Below are 25335 nucleotides of genomic sequence, written 5' to 3' on the forward strand. Positions count from 1 at the left end.
ATGAAGGAGGTTAGGGATGAGAGAGAAGAGTGTAGAAGAGAGAGAAAAGAGGACAGAAAGATTGACAAGGAGAGAGAAAGACTAGAAAGACAAGAAAGAGGCGAGAAGCCATAAAGCTGAGAGAAGAAAGTAAGATGAAGAGATTGTAGTGTTATATTAATGAATGGTGAAAATTTACAAGTCTCAACACCTAAAACACCTATGCTAGTGTGACATGGTATTATTTAACAAAACAGACTAAAATAATGTATCTTCTCAATTTCTTACAAAGAAAAAAGATAGTTGAGATACCTGTAAAAGAAGAAATAATAAATCAGTAAATTTTATGAAATATTGAAACAAACCTTTAATAAGAAAACCAATTTTAAATTGAAATAATATCCTTTTATTTGACAAAATATATTTAAAAAGTTTTGTTTTTTAAAACCCAACTTCTAGGTGGAGAGGGGTGTTGCAACCATGCGGTGCTCCCCATGTTGCCACCATGCACAACCAAGCATCCACAAGGGGTGCTAGAGTGCCCTCCCAAGCCCCCACAAAAAGGGGATGCAACAACCTTGCAAATGGCCACATGGCCTAGTCGCCTTGGGTGGGGGGGTTAGGCAAGTGCCATGCCTCCCCCCCCCCCTCTCCCCCCCCAAAAAAGAAGAAAAAGAAAAAGAAAAAATCTAGAGGTCGTGGGGGCTACATGAACTCCAGAGGTGGCCAAAAGGTCTTATTGCCTTCTCAATGGGTCCCTCCTTTAGAATAGACCTGTGTGTAAGATTATCAAATAAAAACGGTTGCCAATGGTAGGTGCTCATGTAAGAACCTCTTGCATTAAATAAGAAATTCCATGCATGGAATGAAACTTGCCAATGTTAAATAAGGAAGGCAATAGCCCAATCACAGGTTTCTTGCAAGTGATGTAATCTTATGCAAGAATTTACAAACATATAGTAGTAATAAGTTCAAATTAAATGGATAAAATAATTAGCTAATAGAGGGCAAATGGTTAGCATCCTTATGACAACCAAATAGCTTTATTGAGGACAATCTAATTAGGTCCATTCTTATAGGAAATTCATGTAAGTATGTTGGACTATCTAATCAAGCTAACAATTGAGATTATTTTGATCATACCACTAGTAAAAAAAATTGCCTTGATCCAATAGTCCATTGCTAATCTGATGTAATAGCTATCCAAGCTAATTTGCAATGGCTATAAATTTTGGAGAGAATATCAACACATAAGGTTTGTTGAAAAAATCAAAAGATTATTTGAAGACTCATTGTTACTCTCATGCACCAGCTTTCCCTGTAGATCAATAACATAGGTGACGTTGGACCCCCATAATTTACTATAACCCAATCTTATATTTAAGCTAGGAGACCGAATAGCTTGCACTAATGTGAATGATAAAGCATGTATAGGTAAGCATATAAAAGGCTCGTAATAGTAAGATAGCCAATAATGAAATATTGTTATTTTGAAGAGAAGCATTGATCATCATGTGGTTAGTGGAAAACTCATTGTTTCGGAGTGACGGATAGATGAATGTCATATAAGGTTAGATTATATACATTATGGCATCTATACCTATCGAACCAATACACATATACCATACAAAAGGGTAGGGTGTCTAGTTGACACAAAGACTAAAGTACACGGCATGGCTACAATGGCACCATATCCTCAAAATTTGTGTTGAAACAAAATAATAACAATGAACTAGCATTAAGGGTGTAAATGTACATTACAAGAAGGATCAATTGATTGGGAATCATGCCTTAGGCATTACATAGCATAATGTTGAAAGATAACTCATGTTCACAAGAGGGTCCATGAAAAAGGACACATAACATACCTAGACCAAGTAATCAATCTCACAACATGAACTTAATACGTAAGAAGATATGTAGAGGAGTTTGATAACTAGAAGATTAGTAAGAACCAATGCAAACAAACCTGTGCTATAGATGTTAAAGGCACAACTTGATTGCCATCCATTTCACCATATCAACTCAAATACCTTGCTCTTGCCATGTGAACGAAGATACTTAGTCGCCTCAACCATGAATGCTATCTACATTAATTTATACAAGAAGCAAAGTGCCTTTTAGGTATTACAAGGTGGGAGCAGAATGCCATACATACTGTTGTAACATATGCTATATCAAAAAGGACATGAAACTCAATCACATACTAGCCTAGTATATGAATACCCTTACGAATTGAATATGAACTAGTGCATGAGTAAGGTGATCACTAGTGAAAAACCTATGCCCTGAGCTCAAGTATCAACCAAGAACCAAATAGAGAATTGGCTCTCTTCTTATAAACAATTTCATGTTCCAATTTACTAAAAATAGTATATCATATCATGAAGATACAATTAAGCATGCTAGCATTCGATTGCAATGCTTGCTAGAAGCACATAACCTACAAAAATGATCATTTGTGGCCTATCAGTCCATCGATATAGTGGCTCCCTTAGGGAACACTACTAAATAATTGCATGCTTACAAAGCCCCCAACTATAGTGGCAAGAAAAATTAGATTATGAAGATAAGTCACATGTCAAATACAATGGTAAACAAACATCAGTGATGATAAATGCATCAATAAGAAGAAGAAGAAGAAGCATGTCAAATGGCATCAAATAATATGCATTGATAATAGTGGGAAGCTTGGCAATTGCACATGACAATTGCATAGCATTACAATGATCACCCAAAGAAAGAAGATGTAGCAGCATATCCTTGCACTTTCCATAGTTTGACACATTCGATTTTGGGTTGAGTGCAATCTCATTTTTTCTAGGAAGCATGAGAAGATGTCGTCAAAGATGTGTAGGCAATAAAATTGTTGCAACTAGTAGTTTTACTAATAAGATAGAGTTCCCTGGACTAGAGATAATAGAGGAGTGGTATCAAGTTCAAATCTCCTTATAGCTTTTTAGTAGAGAAGGAAGCCTATCGTGCTTTAGGTGGAGGCACCAATTTTGCTAAAAGTATTTACTACCATATGTGTGTAGCTGATTTGGTTTAAGACTACCCCGAGGTTGTTAGGCCCCAAGAGTAGGTGGAGTAAAAGGAGGACTGAGAGGAACACTTGAATTTGCCCTACTTTATTGCAATTTGTGGGGCTAGAGGGTTGGAAAAGAGTAGCTATATTCCCTTTATCAAGTTATGGTACACCATTAGGTCCACTTAGCCTTGTGATTTCCCAAGGTAAAATTACCTAAGCTCTGAGTAGAATGGCATAGTAAGGTATAAAGATGTGCATGATGGATAGCAATTACAATAGTATAACATTGTCATTTTCACTAGTTAAAAGGGTTTTTATTGAAATGGAAAGGACATCTCCTTGTTCTCTCTCACTCTCTCACATCAAACACAAAATTCTCTCTCTCCCTCTCTCTCCTTTTTTTCTCTCTCCCCTCTCCCTTGCTTTTTTTCTCTCTCTGTCTCTCTCTCTCTCCTTTTCTTCTCCCCTCTCTCTCCTCTCTTTTCCTTCTCCATCTCTTTTTTCCTTTTCTTCTTCCCTCTCTCTCCTCATTCTCTCATTAAATTTTTTCTCTCTTTCTCTTTTAAATTTTTTATTTCTTCTCTTTATAATTCTCTCTCTGTATGTCCATACTCTCTCTCTCTCTCTCTCTCTCTCTCATTTTCTTCTCTCTTCCTCCTCTTTTCTTCCCCTCTCTCCTCTCTTTTCCTTCTCTCTCTCTCTCTCTCTCCTCTTCTTTCCTTTTTTATTCTCTCTCTTTTAAATTTTCTTTCTTCTCTCTCCCTCTCTTTGTTTCCCCCTTCCCTCTCTCTTTGCCTTTTATTTGAGTTTATTTTCTCTCATCTCCTTGTTCTCTCTCTCTCTCTCTCACCCCTTTCTCTTCTCTCCTTTTCCTCTCTCTCTCCTCTTTTTTCCCATTTTTTCTTATTCTCTCTCTCTCTTCATTCTTTTTTTATATCTTTATCTTTTTTCTCTCTCATTTAAGTTTTTATATTTTCTCTCTCTATAATTCTTTCCCCATGTTCATATCCTCTATTCTTCTTCTTCTTCTTCTCTCTCTCTCTCTCTCCCAAAAAAAGGCTTTTAAAAGCATTTAATTAAAAGGGAAATAAAATTTTAAAAGGACTTTTGAGAATATTTAGTTAGAGGAGAAAGAAAAAGAGAAAAAGGGAGGGAAGTTTAAATTTAAAAGTTTAATCTAACTAAAAGAAGAAGTATATATATATATATATATATATAAACTTTTGATTTAAAAAAGGAGAGAAAGAGATCGTTTGAGAAAAGTTTGATTTGAGAGAGAGAGAGAGAGAGAGAGAGAGAGAGAGAGAGAGAGAGAGAGAGAGAGAGAGAGGGTTTAATTAAAAAGGGGAGGGGGAAGAGAGAGGGAGTGATTAAATATGTGTGAGAGGGGGTTTTAATTATAAAAGGGAGGTTTACCTGCAACCAAAATAATAGTAAGATAAAGATGAAGATGAAGATGATGGTGAGACTCAAAACATAATGCAAAGGAAGTCATTCTTTAGCACAAATAATTTATAATAGCTAACTTTGATGATATGAATAACTAAATGTCTTGCTATAGTGAAATTTGCAATGAGATGAAATATTGGCCGTGTAAATTAAATAGATTTGAGGAAATACTCTAGGCTATAAGGCAAAGGGGCCAATTTAGTAATAGTCTTGCACAAAAGATCATTATTTTCTAGCCCTTTAAAGCCATGACACAAATTAGTAAGTATCACATCACATAAAAGTTAATCAGAGTCAAATGATTGAGTAATCCAAACTTTTTTACTATTTTGAATTTGGTAAAACTTTAAAACACACCCTAATGGCTCCTCTTTATCACTCTATTGTGAACCCTTCATTTGTAAGTAGATGTATTGGATAAAAGTACCAAAATGCCTCAAAACTTTTAATTTGGGTGTCACATGATGTGAAGGATAAACTATCAAGCACATTGGCTTGGCAGAAGAGATGTGAGATGTCACAATTCTATTGGCCTCTTTACCCTACATTGGTTGGAATCAACACATGCATGAGCTGTATCTGTCACTACTATTGAATTTGATGCAGAGCTAGTGGCAGAACAAAGCAATGGCTTTGTTTAGTCCACCTCCTCTGCCTCGTTCACAGCATCATCATCGTCATCTTGTTCATCAAGCAGAGTTCCTGCAATTGCCCAGCTTGTCGCGTCCTTCGGTGAGCTTCACGGGGACATACGCGAGAGTGTGAGTTTCCATCTCGAGACCCTCTTCTCGAAATGCTTCTGTGAAGTAAATGGATTCTTCAATGGATTGTTTTCTTTTTCCTAGTATCGAGCTCCACAAGATCTTGCATTTCCTCAGAAGACTAAGAACAAGGTTCCTGGGTAAGCCAAAAAACAAGCGAACTTGACCTCCAAATAAGACTGCAGAACCTCAGCTTTTCGTTCTGTATGCATGCCGGCGTTGTCGGTTTCATAGGTGGTCTTTTCAGAACTTGAAGTGTGTCTCTGCAATACAAATACCTGCATTCCCGCATTCAGCTTCCTCTGAGGCTTGGTAGATCAGCAATGCAGTCCAAAGAAATAGAAACTCCATGCTTGTGAGCATGGGGTTAGTGTGCCGCACCATATGCGTGTGAGTGCACGGTGATTTTCCAAAGAAGAGATCATGAAAGAAGGGGCCGAGATCCTTCTCACCCAATGCTAGTGTACATTTCTTGTTTCCAATCCCCAACCTTTTATGAAACCTGAGAATTCATCTTCAGTGTCATCTCTCTCTCTTTTTTTTTTCGTGAAGATAATTGAATTAAGTAGTAAATATTCTCTCTCTCTCTCTCTCTCTCTCTCCTGCTCCACGTGGTCATTTCACTGGCCTAGAAACTTTTGTGGAGGTTTCTCTTCCTTCTGCTGCAACCTCCTGACATCGGTGAGAAGGGGCCTTGCTTGTGTGAGGGCCTCTTTGCCCATGTGAGGGCGTCTTGGCTTGGGAGAGGGCATCTTTCAAAGAGGTTGGTCTGAAGGACGAAAGACAAAAGTACTAACCAAATTACATGTAAATCAATTGAGCCATGAACTGAATAAATAGAATAGCAATATAGGTTGGTATGCAACCTATTCCTCAGATAAGTGTGTGAAGTACAGAATGAGTAGACCATGCAAGGCCTTTTGTAGGTACATGATCCTCTTAATCTAGAATGGCATATCTGTCTGGCTGCTCCATATAGATCCCTTCCTGGATCGTGACTGAATCTCATGATTCAGGAAATTGCTTAGCACATCCATTGAGTCTATATGATAGTGATCCATGAGATTAGAAGAATTAGATTTGATTGAAAACACACTTAAACGCATTAGTCATGCACCTTTTAATAGGCTATAGTTTACCATTGATGTGGCTCAATGGCTATACAGAGGGCATCCCTAAATCATCCCCACCTCTCATGGGGTCGCACCCCTATATCCATTGCATCTCCTTTGACTGATAGAGTCCTAATCTCACTTGTGTAAGGATACTCTAGGGTTTGCAGAGAAGCATAGGTGTTGTATGAACACAACTAACACAATGAGCTCAGACAAGAATGCAAATGAAGAAGAAGTGGGTCAATGAGTGCTACCGATGTAGGATGCGATACAATGGATCCTCGAGTGAAGGGCTGTCCAACAACCACAATCTCTTGTAGGAGCAGTGAGATGCTTTGATATTAAGCTAAGGATGCACAATATACAAGAGAAAGGATGAATTCCTAAAGATGCCTAGCCAAAGGACAATTAGTGTATGGGCTTGACTCAATTAGCCTAAGGAGCTGTGAGATGAAACAACTATGAAAAGATTGAGCTAGACTAGCCTAATGGTATACTAGCCTAAATTACCCTGGAATTCTAGCCTAAGGGTACCGCCATTGCACACATTTTGGATGGGAAAAATTTGTAAAGGAGACCAAATGTAGTAGATAGGAGAGGTGAGGATGGAAACACAGCAGCTGTACTGTGGATACACAACAACTGCAGGGTTTGGAAAAGGTAGCGAGAGACACCAGCCACCTAGACAATAGTTCCTTGGAGAATAGGAGGACAAGGTGGCAGCAAGAAAGGTGTGAGATGATCATGGTGATGATGATGATGAGAGAGAGAAAATGAAATGAAAATGGAATATTTTCTGAGTTGTTTTTGTGGTCCTATTTGCTGCACAGTCAACTGCAGCATTTACACTTCATTTTCTGTTTCACAGTCGGTTATGAGTTTGGTTTGATAGTCTACTTACCATACATAACTCGGTGGCAGGGGTTTCAATATATGCTTTCTCAAATAATAGCTCAATGAATGATTATGTTCATGTGAATGAAGGGAAACCAACTAGTTTAGCAGAAGGTGAACCTACGTGGCAGTTTTGGGACATATGTTGTGTTGTAGTAAACAACAGACTTCCATGAAAGGGCTCCCCTCATTGATGGTCCTCTCCCCTCATTGATGATTGCTCATACTTGGGCATGGCTAGAGGCCCTGTGAAGAAATGCTCTAAACACAAAAAGCATGAAACCAATTGTACGACAAAGCACAGACTGATAGACTCAGAACACAGTTAGGGTTAGGGTAACTTAGAGACAACGAACACAATGAATAATAAAGTGAATGAATAATGAATATACAATGCTCATGCAACAAACACACTATGCAGTGAATATTGAAGCTTGAACTCTCGTATCTTTGGGATCAAGGTAGAGGTTACGAGTTGTAGAGTATGTTGTACTCCGAATGGATCTCAAATCGCAGCAAAGGCAGCCTCGAAGTGTCGAACATCGGCCAACGTAGCCAAGGAAGGTTGGATTTAATGCAAATGGCAGTGTAGGAGAGAGAAAGACTAAAAACGCTGGTACTTAAGGAGAAAGAAGATCCTGGCAACAGCTGTTAGCTGTTGGCGATGGCAACCAACAATAGGCGACAACACCCAATTGTAGGCGATAGCTCTTGAGACTTGGCAATAGCAGCAAACATGCATGGAAGGCTTGAATTAGGCACCAGATGGTAGTAGGTGGCTGGTGGAAGCTCTAACCACGATGTCCTTTGCAAATGGGGTGTGGGCAACAGAGATACGGCTCTTGAAACTTGCAAAAATGAGATTGAGAGAGAGTGCTGGTTGCTTGCATATTTATAGAAAGTTTGGAGCACCTGTATTAGGGTTTTGCATGCAGGACACAATAACTCTTTAGGATCGCATTTTTTTTAAACATAAGAGGTCTTATTTGTTAATTAAGCATGTTTTGGGATTGTTTAAGTCATGCTAATGCATTTGTAGCTCAATAGGCCATGTTGCACAATGATCTTGATTAGGGATAGGTGCGAGTTCCTCTTGTTGAGGAAATTTATGATGGGCTCAAAGGGTTCTTCAAGGTCCTCTTTCGGACCTCTAGATCTTGTACTTGGATCATGTAACACATTCCTTTATTCTTGGATGGACAGCTTGTTCGTGTTGTTCTTACGAGAGTTCACAACAAGAGAGGAACTCATAGAGAAGGGAAAACAAGGATGCAATGCAAAAGAATAGAAGGAATACTGATTTGAAAGCACAAATACAAGGTTGTACACAATCGGTCTGTGCACATGCAGAGGTATGTCAGTGAGGATGCCGGACTAATAGTGGAAGGTTTGATCGAGGAAGTTGTGGAAGAGTGATAATGGTTGGAATGATGATCTTATTTGAATACAGGAGGCATGGATTGGGACACTAATGTATTGAAGATGACTAGCAAAATAGGTTGATTTGATGTCATAATATTTGGGCACCTTGAAATGAGGCGCTCCTACTAGCATGTGGCATAAGTGCAAATGCACCCATTGATCCTAAGTGTGTATTGTGGATAAGTCAAGTGGATAAGTGGCAGTTGCACTTTTCTCTCTGTTGAGAAACCACTTTTTCAGTTCACACACTTTATTTAGGGTTTTGCACTAACAACCCCAAAAAGGGTTGGTGTCCACAGTTTGGTTACTTTTTTAGTGGGTGCTCACACAATGGTGCACCACGCTAGACTGCTTATGCCTATAAATAGCAGTCACTTCATTTATTCTTCACCACCCCACCATTCTTCAGTCATTCTTTACCCCTCTTCTTTCGTCATTAAACACCCTTTCCTTCATCGGCCCTTTCTACTGCTCTCACACCCCTTCAGGACATTGCGGTTTGTGGCTTGTGGTTGCCTTCACCCTTCATCATCTGCTTCAGGTGCCTTGTTCCATCATCAGGCCTTGTGTTTGGAGCATCTTTCACTTGGCGTCACCGTCATCTGCTCGGCATCAGTACCCTTTTCCATGAGGCTCCACCTTCACCTGCGTTTTTTAGTGTGGAGATCTTCTCCTTGCTTGGCGTTTTCATCTCCAGCTTGGTGTCAATATCCTAGCCTTTGGCGGCAGTCTACATCACCAAGTGTTAGTGATTTTATCACTTGTCTATCACAAGGGCTGTTGGGACCTGCGTTTTTGCAGCGTGGCTCCTTCTCCATCACCTGGCGTCACTTGTCTCACATTGGAGTTGCCAGGACATGCGCTTTTGTAGCCCGGCTCATTCTCCATCATTTGGTGTCATCATTATCCACTTGGCGTCAGCATCTGGGCTGCTCTCTCTATGTTTGACAGCTTTGATACTTTGGGATCTTTGTTTTGTTGCCCAGGTCACTTGCTAGCATCAAAGGACTGCGGTTCGCTCCCTCGATAGTTGGTGATCATCTTCCATATCTCTGACAGTATTAGAGGATTGCAGTTCACTCCCTTAATAGTTGTCCTTCATCTTCTAGTGATTACTTTGATGGCCCACTTCCCAGAGAGCTGCATTTTACTCCCTTCACTATGTAGATTTCCATAGGTGTCAATGCAATTATCTTCTGAGATTCGGCACTGTTGTATTAGCTTTTCTTCTCATAGCATGATTTAGTGCATCATCACCGTGTTCTTGTGTTTTTGAGTTTCTCTTCTCTCTTAGTGTTTGCTATACAGACTTTGTGTTACTCCTTGCAAACCCTACTGTCTCTTTGCACTATCGCTTATTTTGACATGGTATCAGAGCATACCTGTTATTTTGACATTCTCCACCTAATGTGTTTAAAATGAAGATCAGTGACACGAGGGAATGAATGCTAGACTAGGACGATGGTAGGGCTCCAAAAGTCCTTGTCTAACTCAGACTGAGGCTCACATCACCAATATTGGTATCCCCATCTGCAAGGGATAGGAGTTTTGAGGGAACCACCAAAGAAGATGGTAGGGGATGGATAGAAGCGTGTGGGATGGATGCAAGCTTGATGGGTGAGGCAAATGGGGAGATCGGAGGAGGACCTTGCAAAGGTAGAAGGGGAATGGAACCAATGAAGCCCACACTCCTAAAGGTGTGTCCAAAGTATAGCTCTATAGAAGATGTCTCCCAAGATGGGTAAGGCCATGGATTGAGAGGAAATGGAAGCCCAGATCTAGAACATGGAGGACCTCTACTATGGGACTTGAAGATGATGGATGATTGGGTAGAATCAGTATGGTGCCAATACCTTTGACAGGCAGCAGTGATGAAATGTTGTCCATGGTGATTATACCTTTCAAGAAACAGAGATATTGGAGCCAATCACACCTATGAGTCATTTGACTTGTGGTACTGTTGTCCATGAGCAAGGGCGAGTCCTCCACTTGATAGATATAAAGGAAAATTGACTTATGTGATTGTGGAAGTAGACGTGGATGTAGGAGTATGTATGCTCTTCTGTCCTCCTTCGCACTAGAACGAAGGTGAGGATACTCCTAGCACTTCTTGAGATGTGAGGTCTTTCCACAATGTGGACAGTTGGGAAACCCTTTACACCTGTTCTCTTTGTCAAAATCAGAGTTTGAGGATGACTCAGATTAGCCTTCTTACCTTTCTTCTATCCTTTTCTCGATGAAGTGCTTGCTGCAAAGGCTTGCCTTATGGATCATGCTCCTCTTGATCATGTCTCCTAATGTTGCAGGCATCTTGGTCAATAACCATGGGGAGTAATTCCTCCCAGGAGACCGTGTCTTGACCCTTGGAGGTGACAAGATTGATATAGAACACATCATATTTTAGTGATGGGGTATGTGGCAACAAAGTCACAACTAGGTCTTTCAGGGCAATATGTATACCTAGGGATGCAAGCCCATCCCAAATCTCCATCCTGGTGATGTGATCCTTCATGGTTAGGGATCTGCGCATAGAAAGTTGTCGTAACTTCATCTCAATAGTAATCGTGTGGGACCCGGGTGAATGTCTTGACTTGGTAAAGAGTACATAACCGAGTCTAGACTTTTGAGACATAAAGTATGTGTTGGATGTAAATGAGTACTGATTTCATGGCAGCTCATGAAGAGGAATGACCGGGCTTATGAATTCAACTAGTCCCTTAAGGTTGCTGAATCTTGTGTAGATACATTGGATCCACTAAGGGATGAGCGGTAGGGTCCAATAGGGTGACAAAGTCGTGAAGAACAAAAGTGTCTAAGATACACTCAATCTTGCACAACTACAGGGCCCAACTCGAGTTGTTGAGCTTGTTCTTCTTTAGGAGTCGGGGAAGAATGGGAACTTGTACTTATGGTGCCAAGATGGCCATTTGTGGAATGAGGGATGCAGATGAGGCTGAAAAATGGGAGTTATGAAGGGATGGCGGATGGGAGGGTGGCTGATTATGGCGTGCATCTCGATCAGCATTGCAATCTCTGTGGTCTTCACATCAATCCTCTCCATCTATATGATTGTGGACTTTGTGTCGATCTCATGATCTTGGTGGTCTTCATAACAATTCTCATGGTCATTGTAGTCAAAACACTGGTTTTCATGGTCTCGATGCTATTCACCTTCACTATACTTTTAACAATTAATCAAGCAAAAATTAAGAACATTCAAGAAAGCAAGAGGATAAGAGTGCAAGACAAGAGAATGGGTACAATCTTCCCCCATGCATGAGTGAGCACTTCCCTCGTGCATGCATTTAGTGATTTGTGTTTCTTTTATTCTTGTGCTTAAAAAATTATGAAACATGCGTCGCATCCTATTGGGATTTTTGATTTCCACTAATATAATTGTCTTTTCCTAAGCCTTAAGGCCATAATATAAAGGTTACAACAAGAATAAACAATCTTGTGCATAAAGGCACAAATAAATTTGTGCATTAGTAGTGCCCAAAATAATAATCCCATGCACCAAAGGTGCTCCATTGGTAAATACAAACCTCATTGCATTTGCATCACTCCAGCCACTAACAATCTGCTCACCCAAAACATAAAGCACATTGATTCCTTGCTTATCTGCCCACCATGATGTGACGAGTTCTATACACATACATGTATAACAAGTCACTACTATGTGGTTAAGAGAAAATAATAATTAAAATCCATAAATTATATAAACATCTTTTTTTCATAGAAATTACGTATCATAAGACTTTACCATTGCCTTGGAGGACCTCACGGTTTCTTTGGGAGAACCTCTCCATCTGATCTTGCCAATCCTACCAATTTGCCATGTGTATCCTTCAAATAACCTGCAAAACAAGAAGATATGCTATGTTCTGATGGGGACTGCCTCTAGGAGGGAATGGCTCTTTGCTCCTTGCTGCGTTTTGACTTTGGCGGGCTCAGGAAGGCAAAAACAGCCTCCTATTGGGCTCTGGATGCTGCTTTTTTAGGCCGGGAAAGGTGGCTGATGTAGAGGACCTGCTTTAAGGGCTAGATAACAGCTGAAAACGCACAGTAGGTCTGTGTTTTGTAGGATAGAGGCTTTGGAGATCTGCATTTTTGACAGTACTGCATGCTGTTGCAGATAATGATCTGCTGTAATAGGAGAATACCTGTGTTTTGACAATGCTAGTGATGTTGAAGGGCTGACGACAGCAGAAGAGGGGTAAGAGGCAAGTCACCTGGTTGCAGGGCCCAGGGGGTCCAAATGCCGCAAAACAGCTTGAAAATGCTGCAGAAAATGGGCTCTTTGTTCCTCTTGTTGATAAAATCAGCTTTGGTGGAGTGGTGCCCATAGGACTCAAAGGGCAGTCACTAAAGAGATTGCTCTCACTCGATTCCTTTGTCAGGGATGCCCCCTTGGTTCTTGGTTGTTTGCATTGGTGACTTGTCCTATGCTTTCCTTGTTGGATAAGATGGCAGCTGATGGTGAAATAGGTTTGGCTCTTTCCAATGGGGCTAAGCTTTTGTGATAGTCTCTGGCAGATGATTCATTTATGTTCCACAACATTGAAAAGTCTAATCTAGATAGAGCAATGACCATTTGGAGAATGTTTGGTTCAGGCCTCAACATCAATGCATAGAAGTCTATTCTCATCAATTGTATAGATTTCAAAGAGATATGTGCATGATTTGGGTAGGTAGTGTGGGATTGTTTCTCGGGGAGAGATCACTAGAATCTAGGCTCTCTAGTGGCATATCTTAGATTTGACTCAAGAAATCAAGATGCCATAGTCTTTTCTTCTTTAATACTCGATTGCTTCTTGGCCAGAGATCCTTCACTTCATTGCTTGGTATCTCCCTAACTCTAGATGAGGCTAATTCATTGCAAGCTGAGGTTTTTTTCATATTGGGTTGCTTGATTGTCATGATAAGCATATGGAATGTGATAAATTTAATAGGATAGTATAATGACTAGGTTTGAGGACTTTGTGGCATGGTATCATTCTTAGTCAACCTTCAGTTTATTCGTTTTGTTTGATTTGTCAATACTTTCAGCTTACTTGCATAACACAAGAAAAAAGATAAACACTGCAAATAAAAAATTAACACTGCACAAAGAACTTAGAAAAAAGGAGATGCTTGAGAAATGAAATCCATATACCAAGACATGAGATAGTAAAGAAACAATGTGTGTCATCAGCTGTGTGGGCATTGGCACTAGCTTCCTCTCTCCATTAGCACCTACTATGAAAGTATGCAGATGAGCGACTGACACAAGAGATGGGAATTTGAATATATAGGCATAAAATAATGCAAACTATGCATCAGGTTGGCTAGCTAAATAAAATAATAGTAATCAAGTGGGCCAACATAAAATGGCCAAAATCTCATAAATGAGGCACCCGAAAAGTACCTAAAATACTCTACTGCGCCCAACCCACTAGGACATGCACAAAATTACATATGAACTGATATATCCACTAACACCATCTCTCAGATCATGGGTGATATAGCACATTATAATATACAATGATAATGACCTATCATAGTACATACAACAATGACCATTAGGTAGGACCATGGATACCTAAGCAACGGGTGCACAAGCCACTACCAAGGTGCCTTGGAGAGAATCCAATGTTAATGTCAATCAAACTAGCTCTTGAAAATAGAGAAGAATAATAGGAGCTTTCCGTGTCTATCAACAATGCCACTGAAGTAGCACATGTGACCATCTTGTCACCAGTGATGTAGCGCATAAATGTCCATGCATTCCTTGTCTTTGCCTTGATCGCCAAAGTGTCCCCTCATGTGAGCTTGAACTAGGAGGCAATCTCGTTCTCTATTAAATAGTTCATCATGAACTTGGATGTCAAGCCCAGCTCCAAGATTTTAAAACCTGCTAGACTGAACAGGGAAACCCCTCTTTGGATCCTGTGCACCTATATAAAAGTACAGATGAGGTTGAACTACCTCACCTCATCACACTCTCACACTCCCTCTTTGGCACTGGAGAGTTGTGAAGAATGTCTTGCATCACCGGTAGTAGCAAGGTAGAAGGGAGGCCCTTGTAGCCATTGCGAGGGCTGCATGGCTGAAGCATAAACGTGGACTTGTAGATGATGAAGACTCTCTGAGAGAGTTGTCACCCTTCATCATTGTCCACTGCTCCTTCTGCAAAGCTGCTAATGTCCTATGGTCCTTTTGGAGATGTTCATTCTTGTCACAATAATAGTACTGAGACTGCTTCTTCTTCAGTATGTCACCCTGAGCAGTATATCACACAGAGGTTGATCAGAAAACAAGACACCTGCTGCAAAAACAGACCAAATAGGAAAGCACAAAGCAAAATATAGTCAACATAGACAGAGTCTGAAACCATCCTCAAAACATTGTCACCAGCCCTGCATGTGAACAGAAGATCAAAATGTAGAATTAGCAAGCATTAATGCTGTTGTTCCGTATAAAACTGGTCACTTAGGCCTGAAAACTCAAAATTCAGATGCATCCCCCAGAGAACACTGAAGTTAAGGTTTCAGTTACAGATCCCCAACCCTGAAATAGTCCCAGAAACAGTAAACATTGAAGGCACATTGCAAAGTGCAGGCTGAAAAGCCAGAAAATAGGCTGATTGAGCTCATAGATGGTCGCCCAGGCTGTAGACAGGTCGCAGCAGTCGAGAAGGATCAATCAGCAACAGAAAACTGAAAACATAAACCTGCAGTAGAACAAGGCAGTGCCAGCACACCTCAAATGGCTGATTACCAAATAGGAGAAAGCCCCAAACCTGAAATCTGATACCATGTCAGAAGTGAATGCAGCAATGGAAGCATGAATAGATAGCGTAACACGAGAAAAGAGAAAAGAGAAAACTACAAAGAAAAGAACATTGCACAAAGAAATCACAAAGAAAGAGATGCTTGGGAAATGGAATCCATATCCCAAGACACGAGACAATAGAGAAACAATGTGAGTCACCAGTTGTGTGTGCATTGGCACTAGCTCCCTCTCTCCATTGGTACTTGCTATGGAAGTATGCAGACGAGCGATTGACATGGGAGGAGGGGGCTTGAATATATAGGCACAAAATAATGCCAAATATGCATCAAGTCGGTCAGCATAAAATGGCCAAAACCTCATAGACGAGGCACCAGAAAAATACCAAAAATATTCTATTGTGCCCAGCCCACTGGGACATGCATAGACTCACACATGAACTAACATAACCATTAACAAGAGTAACAACTTCAATGGCACTTCCGTATGGTTGCATTTTAGCCTTCATCCCCATGCGTCGGATGATTTGAATAGAGCAACCGTTCAGATTTATCATCAGGTAGTTGAGGATAAGAGATGGGTGATAGAGAAAGAAAATAAGGTTTGGTATTCTTGAGATAATAAAGCTAAGTGGCTTGATCGATTGCTTCAATTGTGGAAGTCTAAGCTTCTTTGCAAGGGTAAAGTTTTTATATGGAGGTTGTTTATCAAGGGTCTCCCACTGAGGAAATGCTATGATATGGCAAGATGTCTAGTGGTAGATGTGTGTGCTATATTATATGTGATGAGACATCTACTCATCTCTTTATTTCTTGCAGTTTGGGGTGCCATTTCTTGAGTATGGACTTTAATCCCACATCAATGTATAGGCACCTATTCTTGGGGATTTGGGCAAGATGTCTTCCATGATGATGTTATAGTTGGAGCATACCCATCTCTTTTATTACTTGCGTTGGATGGGTCCTTGGCACATTTGGCAAGCATTGTAATGAAACTATAGGATTTCCGGTAGAGGCTCTAGATTGTAAAACATATACTAGCAAGGAATGAAGTTAGTTTGGAATGCAATCTCCCATTCCACTTGCTTTGAGCGGATAGGTGGATGAGAATGGTCAAAGCCATTGCTGTGTTTGGTCCATGCGAGGGGTGGTATGGTGTCACCTACAATGACATGCGGATCAAGAAGCTTGATGAGAAGAGAGAGAATCAATAAATCTCTCGATCTTGTGCATACCAGATGGGCAAAGTATGGTTGCACCATACTTTCTAATGGATAGAGCAATGGCAAGAAATGAGGCATCATCATTATCCTTGTTTCTTCATCTCGTGGCACATTCTTCTTGTGGGCCGTGGATGTGGAGCAAAGAGGATGAAGAACTATGGGCGCATTCATATACTCACATATTCGCTAAGCTATCATTGAGGTAATATTTTTTTGCTTTATGATTCAATGATTTGTTACTCATTTTATGTTTCAATATTCATAAATCATAGTTCATTTTACCTCTTCATAAACCTCTACCTCTTCATCCTCCATTATCATTTATAAATCTCTATCTCCATGATCCATGATTCTATCATAACTCAAACCTATCCCCTCTTTCACTTGTGCCATGTAGGTTGGTATGACCAATGTGGTGCAAGTGGTCATTGACAATGTTTCCAATTGTCGAAGTATACGCCGCTTGCTCATAAACCTCTACCTCTTCATCCTCCATTATCATTTATAAATCTCTATCTCCATGATCCATGGTTCTATAATAACTCAAACCTATCTCCTCTTTCACTTGTGCCATGTAGGTTGGTATGACCAACGTGGTGTAAGTGGTCATTGACAATGCTTCCAATTGTCGAAGTATAGGCCGCTTGCTTGAAGCGGAGTTTTTGTCCATTGTATGGACTCCATGTGCTACCCATTACATTGATCTCCTCATGGAAAATTTAGGGTCATTGAAATGGGCGAGGAAGATTGTCGGGGACATTTGTCTCATAGTAGATTTCATCACCAAGAAGGTAAAGGACCCAAGGTAACTACACTTGTTTTTGCATAAGTTAAGTTTAAAGTAAAGAGTTTTAATTTTCAAATTTGAATGACTAAATTAAATATTAAAAAATAAATAAATGTAGTGTTGACATATTGGATGCCACACCAAGGTGTGATGATATCCTTTACTTAGTGGAGAAAAGATGGAAGTGGATGAGAAGACCCATTTATTGATTGGTTGCCTTCTTGCATCTTGCTTACCTCTTGAAGGCATTGGATGAAGACTAGCACTGAGTATTCTTATAAGAAATCATCAATTATAGTGACCAAAGAGGAACTAGTTTTGCTAGCACTATATCTTGGAAGAGGGTCTCTTTGGTCAAGCCTCTTTTTTGGTGGAAATCTTTTGGATATCAAGTACCCATTGTCCAAAAAATTGCCCTTAGAGTGCTTGCATAGGTAAGTTGTAAGTACCCTATAGTAAGTCGTCACCTAAAGCTAAATTGTTGTGTGATCATTGAATTTGAATTTTGAAACAATTTGAATTTTTTGTCCAATGTAGGATTGTTCAACTGGTGCATGTGAGAGAAATTAGTTAGCATATTCGCCCATTCACACCAAGATCTGAAACAAGTTGAGCATACGACCGTTAGAGCGACTAATTTATTGTCACTCTAACTTGTGTATGCTTCGAATTGTGCATGAGATGCCCATGGCTAGACAAGTATGTTAGAAATAACAAGTTGTATTCCACTTATTACTTAGTCTAGATAATGCGTTAGATTCTAAATATGCAAATTATTATTTTATTTCAATTAGGTGAATTGTGCATGTAAGATACATCCGCACTGTTTTGCAGAGGTCTTGAAGAGATTGGATTCTCTTACCAATTCTGAATATTTGAGCATTGGGAAACCCTTGAGTTGAAGCTTCAACAACTATTTGTCATAGGTTTCTCTATGATGAAGGACCACATCAACAAGATGGAGGAGATTCATGGTGAGCTTGCATCACTTGGTAAGGTTGTGTTATTGGAGGACCTTGCTATGACACTTCTCTCACATCTCCTATCACCAATGTATGATGTGTTCTAAACTAGCCTTCTTAGGTCTTATGTGAGGGATACTATCACTTGTGTGGAGCTAGTCCTGATGGTGCTTGAGCAGGTTGTGTGACATAAGGAGACAGATTTTGCTAGATCTAGAGCATAGAGCTATGTCTTTGTAACATCATTTTTTGACAAAGGACAAGTGAAGGAGAAGCAAGGGAAGAAGAAGTCGAAGACATCGGTAATCTTTAGATTCATATACAAATTCAAAGGGAAAGCAAAGGATATCCCAGGTGTCCACAATGTGGAAAGACCTTGCATCCTGAGGAGAACTGCTAGAAGAAATACCCTTACCTTCATTCGAGAGCAAAGGATTGAGCTACATCATTGGAGCCTCCTCTACCTCTACTTTTGAGTCTACATTGGCTATTACTCATGAGTCATTGTTTCTTCACATCCATGAGATGGAGAAGCCATCTATGGTTGCCTTGTCTTCAAGGAGGCCTTGGCTCATTGACAATGGTGCTTTAAGTCATATGGCTCCTTGAGGAGATTGACTCAAGAATCTTCATTTATTAAAGGGTATAATCACTATAGATGATGTTTCATTGGTGCCTACTGTTGGTGTTGACATCTTGCCTCTATTATAAGACTCTCCATCTTTGAGCTTTGTTTTAGAAGTCCTACATATTTCAAACTTGGGGTGCCATCTCCTCTCAATTCATGGTCTTTCTAGACTTAGTACTCGGGGTTTTCTTCACAAAGTAGGTAATTTTTGTTGAGGATTTTTTTTTTCAGAGCCATTTTTATGATAAGTTGGTATAGAAGAGAGGGCTATATAAGCTTCATTCCCCTTTCAATGTGAAGGACCCTTCAAGGCAAATTTCTCTGGTTGCACTCGTTTCCATTTGTGCCCCACCCATCCCATAGGTTCTACCCCATGCCCATCTTTGGTGGTTTCCTTGTGATATGTCTCCTTGCGATCCAATGTGTAGATGAGACATGACACAAGCCATATCCACAATAAAAGGGATTGGACATTAGATTCACCTCCTAGCCATAGAGCCAAATGGGCTCACCCTCAAGCTTGGGAGCTAGTAGCACTTTGGGCCATGACCACATCCCAAGGGTTGGTATCCCATACCACCAACCCACACCATCTTGCTGTACGGATATGTTGCCAACTAGCCAAGAGTCCAAGAGTGGTGATTACATAGTGAATGTGCGCAATAGGGCCTTGAGTCCTATAAATAGGACTTGGTTGCCCTAATTCTGAAGTGGCCTTAGTGCATTTGTACTAAGTTGCTTTATGACCACCGTGACCAATGCTACAAGTGTCCATATCCGGGTGTCCAAGGACGTAACACTTCCCTCCTTATGAATGATTGTTGTCCTCAGTAATATCCTCAAGGATGAAAGTGAGGAAAATGACTCTTCAATGAATATATTGACTCCCAAGTAGCCTCCTCCTTTGGGCAGTTTTTCCACTTGGCTAAATACTTGAGATAAATGGTCCGATGGGATTATTTAGTTGTAAGGTCAAGAACCAATTTGGATTTGAATGGAATATAACAAGTAATATCCTTAAGCTGTAGGACTTCCTCAATTAGAACAATGAGTTCACTTGGTTCCAATTGTTATTTCAAACGATTAATGTTGAAAACAAGGTGAACTTGTATTTTCAAAGGTAAATCCAGCCTGTAGGATATGCTACTAATCGTCTTGCTAATTTGAAAAGGACCACAATACCTTGAAGGTAATTTATAGTAGTTGTTGGTACTTATTGAATTGGAGTCATTTGGGACTTTAAGGTAAATCCACTTACCCTCCTTGAGCTCTTGAGGAGTACGGTGTTGGTTAGCATAAAAGGTGGTACAATCATCGGCAGTTTTAATGCTTTCCCTAGCACTATCGCTTGCATATCGTGTAGAAAGTTTAACTATGGATTATATTTTCATCCCCTTGAGCTTTGTAGCAATCGGCAGTTTTGGCTCATAACTGTACATAAGCATAAATGGGCTATAGCAAGTGGCTGAATGCTTATGTTAACCTCAATTTGGGATGGCAGAGATATGAAGCAAAGAGCGAAAAAAGGACAGAAAAAGAGCAAAGGCGTAGAGGCAGCCCCTAAAGCTAAGCTGAGGCAAAAAGCACAATTTTATATGGAAGGCACCTCGAAAAACTCTAAAAACTCTTGTAAAAGAGTGCCAGGCTCCCTCTTGTGCCATTCGTAAAATAATAGACAGGTATAGGCTTAAGGCATGAGGCAAGAAGAGAGAAATAGGAAAAAGGACCTTGCTACAACGGCCGGTCATGTAAAAAGGGATGGGTGCCCATGGGATTTTAGGGCTCGAATATAAAGTTCAAAAAGTGAATGGAAGCTCATTTTTTGGTGTGTGGCTAACAAGAGTCCTCTCTTTTTCTCTTCTTCTCTTCACCTTGCTTGTGTGTGTGTGCTCTTGAGAGAGGGAGTGTGAGAGAGTGAGTGTGTGGGAGTGAGGGATCAAGAGGGTAAAGCTCTTTACCATCTCCTTTTCTCTTTTTCTCTTCTCTTCTCTTTGCTTGTGCGCGTGCGGCTATGGTGGATGGAGCTCGATGGAGGAGGCTTGAGCTAGCATCTAGGATCGTGGAGCTATTGGTGCGTGCAAGGGAGGAGGGAACTCACTTCAGCATCGAGGTAAGCTCACTACACTTGTAGGTTCAAAGGTGTGTCGGCTAGGTGAGAGATAGCCATTAGAGCTTGCTTGAAACGCTTGAAACAATAAGCGGTCCGTGGGTCTTGGCGGTTGAGCGTGAGCTCCTCTATATTTTGGTTCTGTTTTCGGGACCAAGGATTCAAGCTTGAGCACTTGCGTGCCTCATATTGAGTATCGAAGTAAGGGATTCATCCTCGAAACGGAGCTTGAGATAGGTAGGAAGTTTGGGTTTTTTGATATTCGATACAAGTAAGTATTTTGTTTATTTGATGATTGGAAAAGAAGGGGAAATCATTTCAGTTATTTGCTTTCGATTCTTGTTGCATTTAGCGTAGATTAGGATTAAGAAATTGGATCGGAAAAGCGTAGGGTTTATTGCTATAAAACAAGGTAAAACAGGGCACAAATCGTGGTAAACGGGGAAAAGTGAGTAGTTGAAACGATTAATGTCAGCAAGTGAGTGATTGAGGATAGCAAGACCTTGCCTGGCAAGGGGTTTAAGGACAAGGAGACCATAGAAGAGCTCATTTTTCACCCTAGCATTGAGAGAGAAAGAGAGACAGAGCTTCCATTGGTGATTTGATTCGATCTTGCCATTGGGGAGTTCTTCGTACGCATTAGGTATATCAAACCCTTTATCCTATGTCCTTGTTGTGATCTGGAAGTTTGTGTGCCTTGTGATTGCTTGGATCGCTGGATTTAATGAAATCATCATCGGTGCTGCAGTTGTCGCGTGCAACTCGGTCCGTTCAAGTAGCTTGGATTTGGGTCGAGTCCCAGAATCGGCCCTCAGGCCTCTTGCACTTCGCCAATTCGGCCTGTCTGAATGGACAACTCGGCCAACTTGATTCGGCCCAAACCAACTCGGCCATTTCCACTCGGCCCGTCCGAACAATCGACTTGGCCCACTAACTTGACTCAGCCCTCGGCCTCGTCCTTTTGGCTGTCTAAGCGGCAAATTCGGCCACTGTTCTTATTCGGCCCTCGGCCCTGTCCGAATCCACCACTCGGCCCCTGCAATTCGAATGAGTTGAGCCGAGTTAGATTTTTGCAAATTTTTTGGAAAATTGTACCAGACCCAGCCAGATTTCAACCGCGCAAACCTTTGTGAGCCATCTCGACGCCCAGAACTTGATTCTGGGAATAGGCGAATTCACAAGACGTAGACGCTTAGCAGCTTGAGTAGGTTGTTGAGAGAGTTAGCGCCTTAACGACAGCCAGTGGAAATTGATCCTAAAACGAGTAAGGCCACGCTACAAGAGATCCTAAAAGCTATCAAGACGGCTAGAAATTGATCGAATAAGCCTATCAGGTCTAAGAAGAAACGAGAATGCGTAAGCCGCTTAGACACTTGTTCTTCGCACTCACCTTGATTTCTTGCACTTGAAGTACACCTAAGAACAACTGAAAGTGTGATTAAGTACAAGTGCACAGAAAAGAACACACACATACACATGTTGAGTGGAGGTAATTTGAGGGTTGTATGCAATAATTAAGGAACTCACTCAGATAAAATAGCTTGAAGAAACCCATCAATAGGAGAAGATCCCAAGACATAGACGGACAATTGGAGCCCAGCGTAGGACCAAGCGAACAGCAACAGAGACGTGGATCTACCTGACTTGCTTAACCTGCTCGATAGCTTGGTGGATCACAAGAACGTAACCATGTCAGAAGAAAGCTCAAACCGCAGTCAAAACGAGGAACTCGACTTAGGAGTTTTCCCAGAAGCGATCCAGCAGTTGGTGAAGAGCTATGATTCTCACGCTCGGTACGAGCACCGTGGTAGAACGGCAGAAGCCATCATAGCTGACCTAGAGGAGGAAAGTAGGCTAGCCCACAAAGCATTGCAAGGCATAGTGGAATACAACCGAGACTAGCAGACTAGGAGTTTGAGGCAGAACACAGAGATGTGAGAGATATAGCGAGTGCTGAACCTAGCAGGCAGGAACTGATCATAAGAGAGCGCTAGAAGGAGACTTGACGCTGAGTGAACTTCTCATGAAGTGATTGCTAGATAACACAGCAACAGAGGAGAGCGCTACAGCGTTAGCGACGTCACTACTAGCAAGGTTAGGGGTAAACCAAGGCTCAAAGAGCTAGCCTAAGATACCAGTTGTCGCTAAGCAGCTCGATAAGTACCAGCCCTACGACGATCCATACAGCTTCATAGAGTAGTTCGAGTAGGTCTGCGAGGCCAATGGTCTCACTGACTTGACTCAACGCTCTCAAGCATTCAGGCTTTGCTTAGGTAACAAGGGTCGCGACTTGGTACACGAGTCTAGATGCCGCAGAGTAAGTTAACTTCAATGGCCTCAAAAACCTATTTATTAAGAGATTTTCTGAGCCTGAATACTCTAACAACCTGCTAGTATGACTTATGAATGCCAAGCATAAAGAAAAAGAGGACATGCGCGACTATTTGACCCACGTGAGGAGTCTCTTCAAGAGAATCCCGATGAGCGAACGACTGACCGAAAGAGCAGTGTCGACGGTGTTCATCAGTGGAATACGAAATGAGGAGCTCTATAAAGCCTTGGCAGGTAACTCGAGCTTGCGGCGAGACGCGCTAGCTAGGGTGTTTGAAGAAGCCATTCGAGAAGACGACCTATTGAAGGAGAGGAGCTCCAGGAACTCAAATCAAGAAGAGACCAACTCTAGAAGTTCGGAGAGAGCTTTAGCATCCAACAAGCAATCAGATACAAGTACCCAAGATAAGGGAAAGGCCATGAACACCAACCAGGAATTGATTGACATGAAAATGGAAATAGCCAAGATGCAAGAGATGCTAAGATGACCAATGCGCCCACACGTCCAATGCGTGTATTGTGGCGGAAACCACTTGCCAGCCGAGTGTCAAGACCCCAGGTCATGACCTTGTGCTAATTGTGGTAGATTTGATCATGACGTTGCTCATTGTAGATTTCCTAGAAGACTTCCGTACTCACAACCATACGGTCAACTTTACCTAGCGAATAGGCCGCAACAATTCTTCAGAAGGGGAGCCCCATTGGCCCTTCCTGCGCCAAACGACGTTAAGTCGACTGTTCCTAGAATGGACATGAATCCTACTGGAATACCTAGACCATCTGGTCCCTATGTGACCCATCCACCGAGCGATGCTCCAATCCACTATGTGGAAGAGCCAAATGAGGAAGAGGCTTACGTATACCCTTACGTCTCACACGACGATAAGGCCAACGCAGTCCTTATGGACTATTGACCAGTGCTGGTGATAGGGTTAGGTAGGGGACGAGGTAAAGGCCTAGGAGGGCAGACCCAAGAACCAAGGACTTGCGGTCACCCAGGACACATCTCATCATGCTGTCCTGAAGGGGAGCAACAAAATAGAGACAAGGTTGATCTAAGGTGCCCTGAGTGCGGAATCACTCCTCTCTTCGTTGCGTGTCCAAAGCGAAAACCATCCTCGAGTTCGGCTAACGTGCCATCCGTCCCATTGGGGCTGTTCGGTGTCGAGAATCTCGATGGGGAGGCTACACCTATTCCATTGCATGTCATGACCCGTGCACAAACGAAGCAGGCCGGTATATTACTGCCAGGTCCTAGTAATCTTGATGTAGCCTCGATAGGAAAGAAGAGCTGTAGGCGAAGGAAGAAGGAACCTGAAGTTGAAGTCACGCTCAAAACTGAGAGTGCCACAACCCTACCTGTTGGAAAGAAAGCCACTGACGTTGAGGCAGAGACATCAGCCCCAAAGACGGCTGAAAAGGGAAGTGCTAAGGTCACCCCAACCCGAAGCGCCAACTAGAGGTCATCAAGAAGGTGAAGGAGTGGGTAAAGGAGGCCCAAGAACACCTGAAAGATGCTGAGCCCATCTTAGAGGACGAGATCGAGGATCTCTTCAATATGAGCACGTTAGTCTCACCCCCTCGACCAAAATTGAGAGATGTGACTGCACCACAAGCAGTACTGCTTAGGCAAAGCCTCAACGCTACGGGCCTTGCAAATTAGTCACGGCCATTGGCCGGGACAATTTGGAATAGGAGATCTCCTCACCACTCTAGTGACTACCCCTGTGACGCTAAGCTTGGGAGATCTGCTTAGGTAGCATCCGATCCTATGGCAAGACCTGAAGCAGTGGGTTAAAGGATCACGAGAGCAAGTTGCTGCAGACCTACAAGAACATGAGGCAGAGATGTAGATACCGAGTTTGACGTTGCATTC

The 25335-nt window shown here is 41.6% G+C and overlaps 1 protein-coding gene across 8 annotated transcripts in view; it reads left to right on the top strand.

Annotated features, from left to right (window-relative positions):
• The first annotated feature begins 4936 nt into the window (after window positions 1-4936).
• Window positions 4937-25335, top strand: part of LOC148012422 (pfkB-like carbohydrate kinase family protein) — a 194361-nt gene continuing 173962 nt past the window's right edge. For 2 of the 8 annotated variants that reach the window (XM_087669694.1, XM_087669695.1), the window contains exon 1: window positions 4938-5220. In XM_087669694.1, coding sequence (XP_087525820.1) covers window positions 5087-5220 — 134 coding nt within the window. In that variant the 5' untranslated portion in view covers window positions 4938-5086. Of the gene's footprint in view, window positions 5221-18265; window positions 18406-25335 lie in introns of all 8 variants that reach the window. The other 6 variants (XM_087669698.1, XM_087669691.1, XM_087669692.1 and 3 more) reach the window with 6 other exon arrangements.

The sequence above is a fragment of the Lygodium microphyllum genome, chromosome 27 (assembly GCF_053477565.2).
Source record: "Lygodium microphyllum isolate KBCC chromosome 27, Lygodium_microphyllum_v1.1.10, whole genome shotgun sequence".
Taxonomy (NCBI): Eukaryota; Viridiplantae; Streptophyta; class Polypodiopsida; order Schizaeales; family Lygodiaceae; genus Lygodium; species Lygodium microphyllum.